The sequence below is a fragment of the Amphibalanus amphitrite genome, unplaced genomic scaffold (genome assembly GCF_019059575.1).
Source record: "Amphibalanus amphitrite isolate SeventyFive unplaced genomic scaffold, NRLGWU_Aamphi_draft 001196F_arrow, whole genome shotgun sequence".
Lineage (NCBI taxonomy): Eukaryota > Metazoa > Arthropoda > Thecostraca > Balanomorpha > Balanidae > Amphibalanus > Amphibalanus amphitrite.
Window position 1 is genome coordinate 148,553 of NW_024882690.1, and position 18,599 is coordinate 167,151.

At 45.8% G+C, this 18,599-nt stretch overlaps 1 protein-coding gene across 1 annotated transcript in view; it reads right to left on the bottom strand.

Moving 5' to 3' along the window:
* The window catches only part of LOC122371024 (cleavage stimulation factor subunit 3-like), a 44,947-nt gene extending 41,328 nt beyond the window's left edge, over window positions 1–3,619 (bottom strand). Inside the window, exons 1-3 of the mRNA XM_043347064.1 lie at window positions 3,308–3,619; window positions 1,632–1,838; window positions 714–746 (exon numbers count right to left, since the gene is read on the bottom strand). Coding sequence (XP_043202999.1) covers window positions 714–746; window positions 1,632–1,838; window positions 3,308–3,310 — 243 coding nt within the window. The 5' untranslated portion in view covers window positions 3,311–3,619. The remainder of the gene's footprint in view (window positions 1–713; window positions 747–1,631; window positions 1,839–3,307) is intronic.
* Window positions 3,620–18,599: the final 14,980 nt, after the last annotated feature.

An 18,599-nucleotide genomic window follows, 5' to 3' on the forward strand; every position in this document is an offset into this window, starting at 1 on the left:
GAGGCTACTGTCAGGTTTTCTTGCCCGGCAGGTGAAGTATGACAAAGACGATAAGCGGGCCTTCGGGCCTTCCCAGCGCGAACACCAGGATTAAAATGCTCTCCCGTGGGATCGGGCGTGTCGCGGGTCATTTAATATCGGCCATACGAAGCTGTCGCCACGTCCCACCAGCGACTCTCGGGGGTGCCGTAACGTATGATCAATTCCGCAAAATGATCACCATAAACTTGAAAAGTGAAAATGCAGAGTGAAAATGCGTAGTGTTCAGTGTCAGTGCCTCAGTGGACAGTTTCGTCAGCGTACGATCCCATTCACTCACACATTCACACGCCAGAAAAACATGGGGACGAAGACAAGCAGTGCACCCATTGTCTGAGCTCTAGGTCAACATTGACTTACGTCAAGTAATAGTACGTTATTCAAGTCACTATTCAGATACGCATAATAAGACAATCTGTAAACGCTGACAGCATAAGCAAGCTGAGTAATACGAAACAATTACGCTACAATTATGTAAATATGACGTTAAAAAATGGGTGCAATGCCAGTGCTTCAATAGAGGACTGGGAAGGGTCACATCTGTCTCAAGAAAAGACGCCATGATTTACTTTAGAGTATATATTGGAATGAATGCACAGGAATGATGGCATAAAAGAACGGCTCTGTAGGAGTAGCAACGCAGTAACTAGAAACAAGAGACAAGACATATTTACCTTTTCAACGCGGTCATAGTTTCTAGCTTTCAGCTGAAAATAACAGAAAATCATGTCACTGTCAAAACACGAAACACACAAAATGATCTACCGAATTTGACTACATTACGGAAAGGAAACAAAACCGAGGCATCCACACACAACAGCCGCGGCCCCCTCACACTGGACCTCGCAGGCGGGCTGCGAGTCTGCGGGTTTCGGGTTTATGGGTAACACTCATTACTCATTCATTGAGTGAGAACATCATTCTCTAATGCTCACTCCATGGGTGCTGTGAAGCCGATACAATTTCAGAAAATGATGTATTGTCTCCATAACAGCACAACGAACCAACAAAACTCATTAAAACTTGCAGCCCTCGCAGCGAGGAAAACCGAAATTTGACTCAAAATCAAGTTTTGGAATGCGAGGCGAGGTGGTTCGCAAGTCAAAAAGCTTGCGGACTCACTTTTTAGATGGCAATGTGAGTCACTTAATGTAGAATGTATTCTTTAACTTTGAAGAAACCCGAAAACCCACAAACTCGCAACCCGCATGCGAGGTCCAGTGTGGGGCGGCCTTAAGACTGGGTAATTGTTTTATATTTCGATATTCGTTTTTATTAGTTCTTTGGATTTATAATGAATTGCAATAATTGATTTTAAATAAAAAAGCATAAAAATAAGAACACTACACCACAGATCATATAGGGAAATTAATCCCTTTATTCAACCACCCCATCCATAATAGGCACCATGGCATCACAATTTCATGGCGACGCTTTCACACAACCAGGACTCAAAAGCAAGCACTGATTTACCCCCACCCCATATTCCCCCCCCCCCCCTGGCGCAATTCCACGATAAAAACTCTGCTTATCCTACCCTACACAGTACCGCGCTGCCGCGGATACGAGCCGACGGGGCGCGCCTGCGTTACCTCCTGCTCAATGTACTGTTTCCAGAAGCGTCCGGACGTGTTGAACACTGAGACGAGCCGCTCGTAGACGTCCCGTGCGGCGTCCACCTGCCACGAGCTGGCCTGGTGCAGCAGGTAGCTCCAGCCCTCCAGGTCGTACGGGTTCTCGCGGGTGATACGCTGCGCCCGCTCCAGCTTGTCGTCCGCTCGCGGCTCGGCCGGCGGCGCCTGCGGGACGGCGGACAGACTCGGCGGATTAGCACGGGGACACCAGGGAAATACACTGAGGATTGTCATACAACAGCATGGCGATATGGTTATGGAGCAATGCTGATGGTGTAAGACCTGGCAATAGACAAGGAAGAGCACCATAGTATTATTTCCAGCGTGTTTTCATGCATACTTCTATGTGCTGAACTGCTGTACTGGCACATCGATGTCCTAGAAAATGACATACCTAAGGGAGACACATGGGGCCAGCTAGGTAGATTGCAGTCTTTCACTCCAAAAGTATCTAAGAATTGTGGTAAAAAATATTCATCTTGTTTGGTGCTGACTGGTGCATGTTTACAGTCTGGTAGGTATGGGAGCTGGTGCTGGTTTTCCACAGTTGCTGGTATGGTTAGTCAACCACATCACACACTTTGCAGGCTGGGAAGAGGCCAATGCACTGCCTTATAAAAACAAAGAATTGTCCATAAATGTAGTACTCCAGCCCAAGCCCAGTGTAGTCACTAGTCACAGTGCAGCAGCAGAGGCAATAAGAGGAGCACTCTGGAGATAAATCTGCATCAGCTAGCAATGACCAATTATTATTCAGCCAAAAGTTAATGGCAATTAGCAGCAAAGCCACGCCAACCCCATCTCCCACCAAACAAGAGCTGTTGATCTCTATTCTCTTATTGCATGATATTGATATGTTTAACATTGAAATTCAAACATAAGAATTTGGTATTGATAACTAACTGAATCAGGGTAGTTCAGCTAAGGCTTTGATTGTTGAAGCTGGAGGAAGCGGGGCAGCTGTGTGCACGGACTGCAGGGATGGAGATTGGGCATTAGCAGAGCAAACATCTCACAAAGGTTTTCTAACTGAGGAGAGGCACTATACCTGGAGGTGCTTCTTTGTTGAAAAACTTAAAACAAACCTAGCCTAACCTGACCTGACCTGACGTAACCTACAGCCTACAAACTTACAACCTGCAACCTACCCTACAATCTACCCTACAACCTACAAACTTACAGCACCTCTCCTTGGTTGGAAAACCTTTGTGTGATGTCTGCTCTACTAATGCCGGAGAATCAATAATGTAGGCCCAATCAGGCATCATCATACTACACACTAAGCCTGAGTAGCCGAGCCACAGGTAAGCATGACAATACAGAAGAGCTTAAAAACTTCCGGAAAAAAAAACAAAGCTCAGACAATTCATACTGCAATGCAGACAATCTGCACTTCAACACACTTAGTTTGAGCGGAAGTGATGCACAGCTCGTTCAATTTAAATTTGCCATGCTCCGCAATCAGGTTGAGGTGAAACACTACACACACACATCCAAACCAAAAACATGTGTATGGCTAAAACAATCAGTCCCCCATCTTAACTTTGAAAAAAACTCAATTATAGATAAAAAAAGTAGCGCACTGTGGCGTCAGATTTCACATGCTGCTGTTAAAGGCTAAAGCCTCAACCCACCATTTCTAATCAAACGTGGGTTGAGATCACTGTTGTCAATTATTCTCTTCACACTGGAAAACGCTTTAAAGATAACACTCCCGGGATTTTATTTTACGTAAATAATTCATTGTCACTATTCACAATCCACACAAAACACAACACACTGCAATCGCGCGGACGACGCGGAAAATCGCGATGGCGCCGCGTCACAATGAGCAGTGCCGCGCAGAATATGACGCGCATGATTCAACAGCTTGCTGCCGCTAAATGAAATTTGCAGAAAATACGTGTACTTATTCGCACCTTGTAGATGCCTAAATAATGATTATGGCCGCGTTCGATGTCTCCTCGGACAAAGAACATTCTACGCAGAATATTCTATTTTGCGTTCGATGAAGCACACAGGCGGACGACGAGATCGGCCATTTTGTGCGCCACTTACACAATGTGCGTCGGTTTCGAAAAAGGCCCAAGTTTACGTTTCCATAGAGACCGCGCACAAATGTCAACAACTTCTGCAAACAGCTGCTGCGCTGCTTTTGAAATACGCGCCATCATTGCCTCTCTGCCCACCGTAGTACGCTCAAAAGATTCTGCGCGGTAGAGGTCTGCACCGGCCGGCTGCAGCCGCGGCTGGCTGCAGCCCCACGGCTGTGGGCCGGGGCGGCTGCAAATATCTCCAAGAACACGGCTACGGCTGTGGCCACGGCTGTGAGATTTCAAGCTCAATCTTAAGTACTCAAATATAAAATTTTAAATCCTTAATCTTACATTCTGATAAGCAGTCTAGCCTGTAAAAATCATGCAAAGGATGCCCAGCAACATTGAAAGTGGTGAAGCCTTTGAAAACCTGTAATAGTTTTACCATTTGCTGTAGGGGAGTTTGCTTTCTGGTACAGAATACTAATTATAGGTACCAATTGTTCCTTCATCATTAAGAGCTTGACAGTTTCAGAAAATGCAACATGTTGCATTGTCACATTCCTCTCAAATCAATCTCACCTGGTCATTAGGAGAGCACCTTACAGCTATTGAAGACGAGCGTTCAATAATTCTTTCAGGTAATAGAAAAAGAAATCACGCCTAGATGAAGGCAGGTAAAGGCTTCATAAAATATTATCTAAAATAACTCTCAGATGTATTTCTGGATTTTCGGCAAGTCCAATTACATAATATAAAACTGGTGCTTTATGTTCTAACTGGTGTGTGTGTGACCGCTAACAGAAAATGCTCATGAACGAAGCCAATGGAATTAGAATATAAATGAGCATGAACCTTACTTACTTCACATGATGGTGAAAACCCTGAACACGTAATTCACATGACAATATTTATTACGCGAGCTGTTGACTTTACTAATAAAATGACGTCTTCTTCTGAAAATGTAAAAATTTGATGTTCAGTCTTTGTTTGAGAGCAAGTTTTTCAATTGTATAGCATAATTATTTATAAATAATAATTTTTATGGCTGTTTTTAGTGACACAAAACAATTTTTCGCCACTTTTTTGCTATTGACGTCATTAAAAACTCAAGTAAAATTTTTGATTGAAAGAAGCAATTGTGGCTCGCACGTCCTTAGGGATTTGAGCGAAGATCATTATTTGGAAAAATCAAAATATATGAACGTTTTCCTTTCTTGGATGCTCACTAGTGTTTTGATGATGCCTTGCATATCAAATTAGTTTGAGACTTGCTCAGAAGGCTGCTTCAAGCCTGGCATATCACACCCCAGAAAATATGCAAGGTAAGAAAGAAGCAAGAGTTTTGACAAGACAATCACTGTTTGACAGTCCATCAACTTCAGTTACATTTTCCATACCTAACATTGATAATGAAAAGCATCAGGGTCTGTTGTTCTGTCCCACAACCATGCTTCAGGATTTGGCATTATATATCTACACTGCTAGTGCTTCTATTCTGGTTCGTTGTTTGTTTTCTGTTGATGTAGGTAGTAGGTACCACCTACCTACCCATCTTTCTTAACCCCTTGCAGGGACTTGTGTAGGCATGCGATGCGCATCAGGCTTCAGGCCTTCGGCCTAAAGCCAGATACACAACCACTTAACCTATGATGCTTCATGAGCTTGAGAATCTACAGCCCATTGCAATGTGCTTTTGGCTATAGGTATATTTCAACTAAAAACAACTTATTATATACTATTTGGTTGCATTTCATTGAAAGTATCCACGGCCGGCTGACGGCTGGCTGCCCACAGTTTGCCACGGCTGTGGGCGGCTGTGGCTGTGGAGCCACGGCTGTGGGGCGGCTAGGCTGTGGAAAATTGCAGCCGTGCAGAACTCTACTGCGCGGACGACGAAGATTCTACGTGACGTCACGTAGAATCTTTGGGTGACATTCATAAGTACCAGAGTACAATTGTACCCAGGTTACACCGGGACCAAGGTTACACAGGGGCCCAGGTTACGTTCAGCCCCAGGATTTGAAGGGACCATGAAGACGCAAGTACCATACTGTGATTGGTCGTTGGCAGACGGGAATGACGTAATGCATCCCTGTGGCGGCCGTGACGTTGACCAATAGGAGGGGCGGATACAAATTTGGACCACCTTGGTACACTACTTGGCAGTGTGCTTGTGATTGATTTTCTCGAGATTGAATTGAGGTAGCGCCGTCTATGTTTTAGGGCCTTGGCGCCGTCCATCGCCCGCCGCGGCGGCGCCCAGGCCCGATGGTCATCCGGTGTGGCGGGAGGTAGCGTCCCTCGGCCCCCCGCGCGGCGGTATAGCGTACTGCGGCGTCCGAAGGAGAAGTGAAAATGACCCCTTGCACGAATTAGTGTTCGCAGCGGCTACTTAAATTGCAGGAGGGGGAGGAGGCAGGGGCGTCGCCACGGATTTTTGAGTGGGGTGGGGTCGGGTTTCCGGTCTTCGTCTTGATGGGTAGAGGTGTTATTAGCCACACTCCCGGTTTTTTCATGTGTTGAGAAAAATCTCGGCGCGCAGCGCCACGAAAGCAGCGGTGTATCTTATTGTACATACTACATACATCACTTTTGCATCGTGCATAAAAATCCAGCACAGGCCACCTGAGCTCAGGTCACAATGTCATGTTCAGTTCAGTTCTAATGCCTCTAAAAGCTGCAATCTTGTCATTCCTATAGATTTGCCTGTCCCGTAGCTCAGTTGGTAGAGCATTGGACTCCCGGTAGTGAGAGCCCGGATTCGAGACGCCCCGGCGCTCGATTTGAGACTCCTGACGGGGACGGTCTGCGGTTGGTGGGAGCAGCCGCAGCAAGTTGAAGTCAGTTGAGTGGGGCAGGCCGTGTCCGGCTTTGAAGGGCACGTTAAACTTTGGCATCTAAATTCTCCCGATACCCGGAATTGCGCGATCGGACGGTAGGGGTCGGGGTCTACGCAACAAGCTCTGCTTAGCGTGGGCTCCGGCTCTGTCAATCCGTCCATTCAAACATTCGAGCTAAATTTATAAAAAAAAGATTATCTCCTATAAGTCTGAAATTTGTTGTAATGAATGGGATTATAAGTGCCAACAGTTCATGAATCTGGGATTTTACATCTGAAAAGTGAAGTATGTGACCTCACCAATCAATCATGATAAAATATGGGAAAATGCACGAGATGCCCTCTGCTTTGAACGAATATGCTAAAAACGCTATAAGATACCTACTTTTGTAGCCATGGCACCTCTGCTCATTTTAGAGACAAGGCGCAGCTAATGACCAGTGGTGACTCGAATGGTCAGTCATTACTATAAGTTAGGTCATCAAAGGTCTCTAACACATTTTCGACAACAACTTTTGATGGAGACGCTGTAGAGCAATGACAGCACCTGGAGTGTGTTCAGTGTGTGTTCAATGTTCAGTGCTGGAGTGTCAAGTGTGTTCAGCTCAGCAACACAGATCGATCGCACATTTTTGCAGCGGGTTCTTTTCCGGTCAGGACATGACCATTGATTAACCTTTACTTGATGTCAAGTTTTCTAGTTAAGTTCTTAAGTTCAAATTGTAAGCCATGGGACGTGTTTCGACGAAACAAACACGATGGTGATACCTAACATGAATATCATACACATTCACTGAATCATATAGGTTGTTACAGAACAAATGTTTCGGCAAAATCCGTCCGTTTAACTGTTTGGCCTCTGTGGTACACAAGCCATAGACCCGAAGTCATATACCTATCTGAGGCGAAGCTGGCGAAAGAGCTTTAAAAAAGCTATCGAGTACGCTTTCTGTGTCACTATAGCTCTTATTCGTGTTTTACGGGTCGCTAAGGTAAAATGTTTACCAACGCAACGCTGAAGGTATGCTTTCGGCCCCTGGTCGAGGTAGAGCTTCGCGGAAAAGCGAGGATGCTGCCCGTGATGAGAGAAAGCCGATGATGCCCAATTTCAAGGTCTTGGCCGGGTCATCTTAGGTTAACTCCCAAAAGTAGAAAAAGCTGGCCTGCTAGAACTTCATCATCATCATCATCATCATCATGTATTTCGGACAACATCCATAAAATGGTTTTTCAGCAATCCACGTCATCTGACAATAAAAGCGACAATGAAAGACACACAGATACACACACAGAAACACGTACCTAGCATGACAGTAATCACAAACAAGTGCATCAACCTAAGTGCGCAATCGACATACCTTTCTTAAAAGCAGTCATATTTGGTGATGCTCTGATCTCGGGGGTCAGGCAATTCCACGCTCTCACCGCCCGGTGGTAAAAAGAGCGTCTGGCAAGCTCGGTGCGTGCACGCGGCAGCTCCAGCAGACCGTCGCTGACCGCCCTGGTGGTGCGCGACGACACATTGGCGCGACTCACCAGTCGAGCGCGCAAAAGTTCAGGGGCGCTCTCACGTGTGAGTCTGTACATCGTGCATAGGTCACGTTCGGTTATCATGTCTCCGATGGTGGGCCAGCCAAGCTCGCGCAACGTCCCGGATATGTGCTCACGGTACCCTAAGCCAGACACGACGCGGGCGGCAAAGTTGATGCACTTTTGTAGCCGACGTTTCTGGGTCGCATTACAGCCTCCCCACACACTCATGCAGTAGTACAAATGGGGGAACACGAGGGCTTCAACTAGCAGTTTCTTTGTTTCCCGCGGTACGCGGCGCTGCATTCTGGCCAGCCCTATCAAAACACAGTAACACCGCCGGGTGACTGTGCCTATGTGGTGTTCCCAAGTCAGATTCGAGTCGAGATTTACGCCCAGGATCTTGACACACTGTACTGGAACGAGATCGGAGTTACTAAATCGTACTTGAAAGTCAAAAGGTGAGTTTTGGCGTGATGATTTAAAAACGAGCAAGTCAGTCTTAGAAGGATTGAGCTTAAGTCTATTTGTAGTAAACCATCGCAAAGCTACGGACAAATTTTCTTCAACGCGCCTTTTCACTTCAAAAACATTGCCTGGCGAGTCAGAGTCGAGAAACTGGACATCATCGGCGTACATAACCAGTTTACCATGAGGTATGTGCTGCGGCAAGTCGTTTGTAAAAAGGAGAAACAACACAGGACCCATAATGGATCCCTGTATCACTCCGTGCGTAACAGGTAGCGCATCACAGGTCCCGCCTCTAACCGACTGAGTGCGGTCAGAAAGCCACGCACGAAACCATCGGTCGTCGATGCCATACCCCGCGCCCCGTAGGGGGGGGGGCCGAAACGGCCCCCCCTGTCCTTTTCGGTCGATATCTCCTAAACGGCTGGAGATATCGCCACCAAACTTTCAGGACCCCTCCGGGCATCAATTTAACACATTGTGACCAAAAATTTTTCTAGAGGCTATGATAGGTTGGCCACAAATGACGTTAGAGTGACGTCATGTTCTGTCATTTTCGACCGAAAAAAGACCTTCGCGAGAAGACCTGTCAGGACTACAGCTTTGAAGATATAGAAAAATGATCAAGACATAAAAGGTGTAGAATTGACAGGGCTACAAAACTGCTATCTCGAATTTTTGAAATTTTTGAGTTTTGACCCCCAAAAATCAAAAAAGCATTTTTTTGGATATATTCGCCAAAAAATCCAAAAAGTTTTTGAGTTTCGAAAAAACCGGAATATATGTGATAGTGCCTACCATCTTCTATCTACATACCAAATTTCAGATCGATACCTCGTTTTTTGGCCAAGTTATAGCGAAAAAACTGTTCAAAAATGATGACGTCAAATTTTCAAACTCAATTTTTGGCAATTCTAGAACTTGTAGAGCAAAACGAAGACCACCATTAGACTCCCCGTGACGAGCTGCATCGAATCGATACCCATTTTATGCAAAAATATCAACTTTGAAATTTGACCTAATTTGACCTGACCTTGACCTGACCTTCACAAAAACGTGACCTAGGCTGGCCCCAAAGGCTGCCTAACCCACATAATCGCATTTGTCATGTAAAATGGACCATAAAACATGTATCACACGACACATTCATATTGTGACCCCCGGTGACCTGACCTCGCTGTGACCTGACCTGGTATCAGTGACCTCAGATAGCAAAGTATGTGTTTGACGAACAATGTACCATCGATGGTTTTCAATAAATTACCAATTTACTCGCTTTCACAGCACATTTCTTGAATTGCCTGTGAACGGTGAAAATCTGACCTTTGACCCGACCTGTGACGTCATCGGTTTGACCTAGGTCAATGAAATTTGGTCACAAGGTAGTTCCCGGGTGGGGCTATCGAACGCCGTTTGAATTTTGAAAATCAGCCGGTAACTTTCCGAGATCTTAGGGGGGGGCCGAAACGCCCCCCCCCCCCCCCTACGGGTGGTAGGGTCCGCCGGTAGCCCTACGGGGCGCGGGATACCATCCCAGCTTCTCCAAGAGCCGGCCGTGCTCGACGCTATCGAAAGCCTTAGATGTGTCGGCAGTGACGAGTGTCGTCACGCGTCCACGATCCATGTTGTCGGTTATGTAACCGACGGCATCGAGCAGGGCCGACTCAGTGGATTGGCCGGGGCGGAAACCGTACTGCTGGTGACAGAGAACATGGCAATCGACAAGGTATGTCATCAGTTGCATACACACAACTCGTTCACAGAGTTTGGCGACCACCGGCAGAACTTAGTGAGCCGTAGCTGTTATCGGGGTTCCGGGTACGAGTTCGATGTTAAAGTTTTGGATAAAGATGATGACTCCATGCATTTGGGGTATAGATCGGGTCGGGTCAGGTCAGGTCGACCAGCAGGCTTCCTGCCGGCCATCTACAAAGAGTGGGTGACAACCACCAACGATAGCTTCGTAACATGTTACTACATAACCACCATTTATCAAAACTACTTCTTTAAGTTCAAACGGGCGCTAAACTCGAAATCAGTTCCAAAAACTTAAGCAAATAAAACTCAAAAAAGTGAACCAAGGTCATCTATATTCGAATCATGGCCAATAAATTTTTAGAGTAGGTGTAAAATTGATTAACTCGAGGTCACAGGAAGTTTCGTTGCAATAGGCTCCTTTTTGCGCGTCTTATTGGGAAAGCCCGAGAGGGGTCCACCATCTGACGCCATTTCCCGGCTACCTCAGGCAGGTCCGAGGGTAGTCAGGGCTGAGGCTAGTTAGGTACTTACCTCGTAGTTACTGATATGTCATCCGACGAATCGACTGCAACCATTATTTTGACAATCAGACGAACGCTTGGGTCAGTTTTGGCGCGCTCATTCGTTTGAGGGATAAAAAGGGACTAGAATACTGGCTATAGTGGCATCAACCCCCCTCGCCCGGCGAGGGGGGTTGATGCAACCCCCCTAAGGTTTTTCGCAAAAAACGGCGGCGGGTAGCGCCGCCAAAGTTGGCATACCTTCTGGGGCAACCTTTTCGCACCTATCCTGAAAATTTGAAGTCCCAGTCTTTTCAGGTCAGGTCACCAGGTCACAAAAGCCGCGGTAATTGGGGAAAATTGGACTAGCTTAGCGGCAACTGAATTCCAGAGTTCACTTAAATGGGTAACAAAGTATATCATTCGATGCGCACGGACGTCCTGAGTTCACTGGTGCTTTTATTTTTGCACTATCTTTACTAGGTAAAAAGTTATAACCGAAAAACGTTTGATATGTTTAAGCAAAATTTTTGCACTCATACCCCCCAAAACCCCCCTAAATATTGACTTAGAGTCACCAAACTTTTACAGGGGCGAGATCTCCTATGGACCCACCTACCCTGTGTTTCTTAGTGCCATAGAAGCCAATCGCGAGGGGGGGTCGTACCAACCCCCCCTCGCCGTCCGTGTTATGGAAAAGGCCCTCGCCTGGCGAGGGTTAAAATATTGTTATGCTGATGTTCCACGCCCACCGCTTATTGACCTATAAGCAATAGGGCTACGGAGCTCTTGAAGCGATTCTGAATCTGACGTTGTATTTGTTGAGGTTGCTTACGCCAAATTCACTGACATGATAGCTTAAAAAAGAAAACTCAGCATCGCCAAAAGTGGGGGGTCGACACCCCGGTTCTCGCGAGTGGGTCACGACCCCCGCGACCCCCCCCCCGTCGGCGACGCCCCTGGAAGGAGGGGTCAAAAGAACCAGCCAGCGATTCGTCCCCTGATTGAGCTACAGGGAAAGTGGGCGTGGCGTGTGGAAGCCGATGGTATCCATTTTCATTGTCCTTGGAAGGACTTAAACAGCCTTGACTTTTCACGTGGCACGCATCACGACGGTCATTTTAGATGCATCAAGAGAAGTGCAAGGTGTGGTAGGTACTTGTAACATATTTTTACGCTTACTCAATACTCTGTCACACAAAATTCCAGTTCAACCCTGGAGAAAGAAAAACTGTTTCAGTAGCGCAAATATTTCTTCCTTTCACCATGCAAGCCTTATTTTTGGACAAGCTTTGTTTTATATTATGACTTCATCCATCATTGGGTGTGTGCCTATGGATGATTGATTGAATGAACTAATTTAAACTGAGCTGAGCATACCTGGAAAAGTAGGTATAACCTCACTTCTCCACCAAGTCACGGTGTTACCCCCGACCGTGCGGTAATTAGAACAGTCTACATATCGTTGCACGCAATAAAACGATAACCTCGCTATCACTGATGTTGTTTGGTGCCTAAACAAATAGCCACCACAGCTCTAAACATACCTATATTAAAAAATCAAAACAACAAAAATAACCATTGCCGAGTATCAATACCTATCTGCTCGTTGCACACCGGTCAGTTGATAGCCAAATTCTAGCATAAATTACACGGGATAGTTTCGTTCTTGTCGATGAGACCAAGCCCAGTTACGGTATGTGCGATTTTGTCAAAAACGGTCGGAGGTTGTAACTATTATGACGTCGCAGCTCGGTGGCCTGATATGACCCGATTTTTTTTTTACCAAAAGTTGCGCGAAGGATGCCCCAGAGGCCATTTAAAATTTAAGCACGATCCGACTAATAGTTCGGTTTGCATCGCAAAAAAACTCGGGCGCCCTGCCAGGGCGAGGGTTAATTATAATCTTCGCCATCAAATTATAATCTAATAATTATAATCTTCGCTCATCAAAAATTATGACAAAATGCAAAAACGATATCAATGTAAATGCACAAGTCAGTTTGGAGGCCGCATGCAAAATTTTAATAAAATCCGTTCATACATTTTTCAGTCATGGACTGAAAACAAACAGGTAAATCTTTCTGCCTCACCCTGTACAGTGTACATAGGTCATTAGTCTGACCTGGAAGCCGAAGGTCAGGTCAATGACCAAATATCGGGAAAATCGAGATCCTGTAGAGCTTCTAAAAGTGATGCTTTATGTTTCTGGAGTCCTGATTTCGAACTTAAGAATTATTACGATCAAAGATGATGTGTTCATCCATTTGAGTAGATCAAACGAGGTCAGGTCAGGTCAACCGGCGTCCCGACGGCTATCCATTAGGTATAAACTATAAACCATCGCTGTCAGTTTTGTAACATATTGCCAGAACTAGTTCCGGAATGTTTATATCTGTGCTTAATTTGTAATCAGCTCATAAAAACTACGCTGAGACGTTTTGAAACGCCAAACGAGGTCATCTAAGGAAAATAACTTTGACCTGAGTCCTAGGGCTGCGGAGTCGGAGTCGGAGTCGGAAGTTTTGCCCTGAGTCGGAGTTGGAGTCGCTAAAATCTTACCGACTCCGAGTCCGAAGTTAACACTGCATTGCTCAAAGTCATGCCCGACACCTGGTTGCTTCATGATATTTTGCTTGTTGACCTTTCAAAATCTGATTTTGTTGAAGCTAAGAACATACCAGCGTTTTGGACCAGCGTTTTCATTGAAAAAAAAAACTGAAGAAGGCTGCTGCGTAAAACCTGTTTTTATTTATGCATGCTATTTAAAAAGTAGGCACTTATTTGCAACATTTGCCTTGGAACGCGCAAAAGTTCGCTTCAGGCAAGATAAAAAGATATCCGACAATAAATTTTATTTCATTATATGGACTTGCTGGGCAATGTCCGGAGTTGGAGTTGGAGTCGATTTTTGAAGCCGGATAATTTTTGCCGTAGTCGGAGTCTGAGCCTGAGTCGGAGTCACCTTAAAATCCATCGTCTCCGCAGCTTCATGTGACCTTGACACCCACCCTATCAACAAGTAAACACAGGTAGTTAGTTTATCCCAAAGAAGTGTGTAGATGACAAGATAATACCCGTTTTTAGAACGGTTATCTGGAACACATTTTGTGACATTCGGTGCGATTAGGAATTAGGAACCCATTAACGCCCAGCGGTACCAAAAGGTACCAACGCACATTTTGGCTTGCTGCGTTGAGACCATACGTTTTTTCGCCAGATAGATTCTGCCATTGGATAATCGTCACCTTTCCGGATATGCTGTTGGGTGAAAATAACGTGCTGATACAAAGAACTTCATGTGAGGTGCAGAAAACCGAGGAGTGTTTCGAGGCGCCACAGTCATTGGCTGACATCGGGAGAAGGAAACGTTTATATTTGCTTGTCTGTGAATATTTTTTTAGCCAAAGTGTGTTTACATTGAAGATGAAGAACTCGCAGCTGCAATTAAGCAGAAACTCCGATATTTCGACATGAATCCTGGCGTCCCTAGGTACGGAATTCTTGTTGGTACCTTTTGGTACCACTGGGCGTTAAGCTAAGCGTTTTTTCGCAATTTCATGAGTGTGCGGTCTGTGCAGACGCGTAACAATGCTCAACGGAGTGATGCAGACAAATTGCCATTTGGCGCGCCATCCCTCAAGGGGACGCTATCGCCTAAAGACATTGGGTGCGTAAGAGGGGCGCCTGTAAGGCCATAGGGACGCCCATATGCGAAAGAGGGGCGCCTATAAAGCTCATAGGGGCGCTTCAATGCAAATGAGGATGTCCATAGGAGCGACTTTTATGCCCATAGGAGCACCTCCATGCGAAAGAGGGGCACCCGTGAAGCCTATAGGAGTGCCTCTGAGGTCCATGAGGCCCAGAGTATATGTAGGGGCACCAGCATGCAAAAGGGGCGCCGCCATGCAAAAGGGGCGCCCATAAAGGTCAAAGTCGAACTTCCATACGAAAGCTTGGCCACTGCATCCCAAAGAACGCCTCTGAGGCCTATAGAAAGAGGCCCGTGAGGCCTGTGAAGCCCATAGGGGCCTCAGTGGGAACGAGGGGCGCCTGCTAGGTCTAAAGAGGCGCCCCTCTTTCGCCCACATGCGGAAGAGGGGCGCCTATGAAACCAAATGGGGGCGTCTCTATGAGGATATCTCTAGGCCTGTGTAGGCTGAGATTCATTTGTGTAACGTTTCTCAGGGACGGTGAGCCGTTAACGGCAAATAGAATCTAAAAAGAGGTCGGAGAGGGGAGCGCCTTCGTCGCCGCTTAAAACTGCAGCATTCATTGCTGATTGCCGGCCGTTCACTGCTCAGACGTGACGCATTGATGTTGGATAGGATGTTTGCCCTAAAATCGCTGGTATCATTGCGGGTACTCCTGCGGAGCAGACATGTGGTCAAGGCCCCAAAATGAATTTTGCTTGGGGGGAAGGGGAAGGGGCACGGTTTGGACATCGTCCTGTTGTTTAGGAAGGCTGTTGCTGTTGTTCAGGAAGATGTGGGTAACAACGGCACATCCCAGTCGGTAGTATACAGAGGAAATATTGATGCGGATGGTATTGACAGACGAGTTCCTGCAGACCTGCTGCTTGTGCAGTGGTACGTACACCTGATAATGCTGCATACGCCGCGACTGATGCAGACATTGGATTAGAGTAGGCTCAGCCATGAAGGCGAATGCATTGTGCTTCGTGGCTGTCCTGTCACTTAGAGTCATCTGTGGCGCCTGGCGCGTGGCGCTCTGCCCGGAGCCGTATATGGAGAAGTATAACGGCTAAAGCCTAGAAGCATGACGTGTTGACTGCTGCAACGTGTGCCTCAGCGCAAGCAGCACTGCACGATCCGGTTGAAGTCCATTTTGGAGATCTGTCTCCTTGGTTGCTGGATTAGATTTGGTAGGCATAGCGAGTGTCTTGCAGTGCATGAACTGTAACCACAGACTGTACTGGATCTTGAACAATGGGCTACATGCTTATTTTTATAATTTTGAAAGAAATTATAACACAGATTGTAGAGTGATTGCCGGTTATCGCTTTCAGAAAACTGTTAGTTTGTCATTTGTATAAAGATATTTGTGCATTTTAGGACAATAAACAACCCTAAAAGTCTTGAAACCTGGGCTGCAGAGTCGAGATCGGGAGTCGATCGGAGTCAATATCTCTAACTGAAGTCGGAGTCAATGTCGGAGTCGATTGTGGAAGCCGGAGCCGGAGTTCGAGTCGCCGAAAATCCCGCGACTCCGCAGACATGCCAGGGCTGGGGAGATGAAGTAGGAGTTAGAGTCGGTCAGAGTCAAAAAGCATGAATGGAGTCGGAGTCGGAGTCGGAGTTGACATGTACAAGTCTGAATTGGAGTCAGAATCAGTCACTGAAAATCCATCGAATCCGCAGTCTTGCTTGAAACAGTACAGTTCTTCACTAGACCGACCCTCCACCAGGTGAATAACAGCATTGACCCTAATGGCAGTTAGGCATAGGCATGCAGTAATGACGTCATAATCTGACAACTTGAAAAACATAAGCGGCGAGCCTTTGCCATAATGTTGCCGATGAGTACGTCGTCTAATTTTCTAATTTTCACGAATGAGCTGCAAAGTCTTCTTGACAAACATATCTTGTATGCTGCTAAAATGCATGTTTTTGCGAAAAAATGATGTCATTAACGCCCAGTGGTACCAAAAGGTACCACTTCAAAAAAGTATATTTCTGGATTTCGCATATTTACCAAACTCACATGGTATCCTTAGGGGACAATTACGTCTAAATCGGCAAATGGGCATTCGTGTGCGTTCGCTGGGGAATTACGGGCGTTAATGGGTTAAAAAATCAAAACAACAAAAATAACCATTGCCGAGTATCAATACCTATCTGCTCGTTGCACACCGGTCAGTTGATAGCCAAATTCTAGCATAAATTACACGGGATAGTTTCGTTCTTGTCGATGAGACCAAGCCCAGTTACGGTATGTGCGATTTTGTCAAAAACGGTCGGAGGTTGTAACTATTATGACGTCGCAGCTCGGTGGCCTGATATGACCCGATTTTTTTTTACCAAAAGTTGCGCGAAGGATGCCCCAGAGGCCATTTAAAATTTAAGCACGATCCGACTAATAGTTCGGTTTGCATCGCAAAAAAACTCGGGCGCCCTGCCAGGGCGAGGGTTAATTATAATCTTCGCCATCAAATTATAATCTAATAATTATAATCTTCGCTCATCAAAAATTATGACAAAATGCAAAAACGATATCAATGTAAATGCACAAGTCAGTTTGGAGGCCGCATGCAAAATTTTAATAAAATCCGTTCATACATTTTTCAGTCATGGACTGAAAACAAACAGGTAAATCTTTCTGCCTCACCCTGTACAGTGTACATAGGTCATTAGTCTGACCTGGAAGCCGAAGGTCAGGTCAATGACCAAATATCGGGAAAATCGAGATCCTGTAGAGCTTCTAAAAGTGATGCTTTATGTTTCTGGAGTCCTGATTTCGAACTTAAGAATTATTACGATCAAAGATGATGTGTTCATCCATTTGAGTAGATCAAACGAGGTCAGGTCAGGTCAACCGGCGTCCCGACGGCTATCCATTAGGTATAAACTATAAACCATCGCTGTCAGTTTTGTAACATATTGCCAGAACTAGTTCCGGAATGTTTATATCTGTGCTTAATTTGTAATCAGCTCATAAAAACTACGCTGAGACGTTTTGAAACGCCAAACGAGGTCATCTAAGGAAAATAACTTTGACCTGAGTCCTAGGGCTGCGGAGTCGGAGTCGGAGTCGGAAGTTTTGCCCTGAGTCGGAGTTGGAGTCGCTAAAATCTTACCGACTCCGAGTCCGAAGTTAACACTGCATTGCTCAAAGTCATGCCCGACACCTGGTTGCTTCATGATATTTTGCTTGTTGACCTTTCAAAATCTGATTTTGTTGAAGCTAAGAACATACCAGCGTTTTGGACCAGCGTTTTCATTGAAAAAAAAAACTGAAGAAGGCTGCTGCGTAAAACCTGTTTTTATTTATGCATGCTATTTAAAAAGTAGGCACTTATTTGCAACATTTGCCTTGGAACGCGCAAAAGTTCGCTTCAGGCAAGATAAAAAGATATCCGACAATAAATTTTATTTCATTATATGGACTTGCTGGGCAATGTCCGGAGTTGGAGTTGGAGTCGATTTTTGAAGCCGGATAATTTTTGCCGTAGTCGGAGTCTGAGCCTGAGTCGGAGTCACCTTAAAATCCATCGTCTCCGCAGCTTCATGTGACCTTGACACCCACCCTATCAACAAGTAAACACAGGTAGTTAGTTTATCCCAAAGAAGTGTGTAGATGACAAGATAATACCCGTTTTTAGAACGGTTATCTGGAACACATTTTGTGACATTCGGTGCGATTAGGAATTAGGAATGTTTAAAAGGAAAGAGCTCCAACCTGCCCTGTTTAATAGACGGAGATATGAAGGCTGAAAGTGATCGCGAGAAGGCCGCCTTATTAAACCGCACGTTTACCAGTAAATTCTCAGATCCTAGCGTGAATGTCGTACCCCAGGCACCCAACTACGACATAGGCGGTTTGTCTTGCTTTAAAGTGTCAGAGGATCTTGTCCTTTCCATTTTGTTGCAAACAAATAGGAACAAAGCGTGTGGTCCAGACGATATAAGCGCCCGAATCATCCATGAATGTGCGCACGAACTAGCCGCACCAGTGACAAAGATTTGCCGCCTGTCGCTCGAACAGGGCGTCTGTCCGATAGCCTGGAAACGTGCAAACGTTGTACCTATCTTTAAGAAGGGCGATAGGGCTT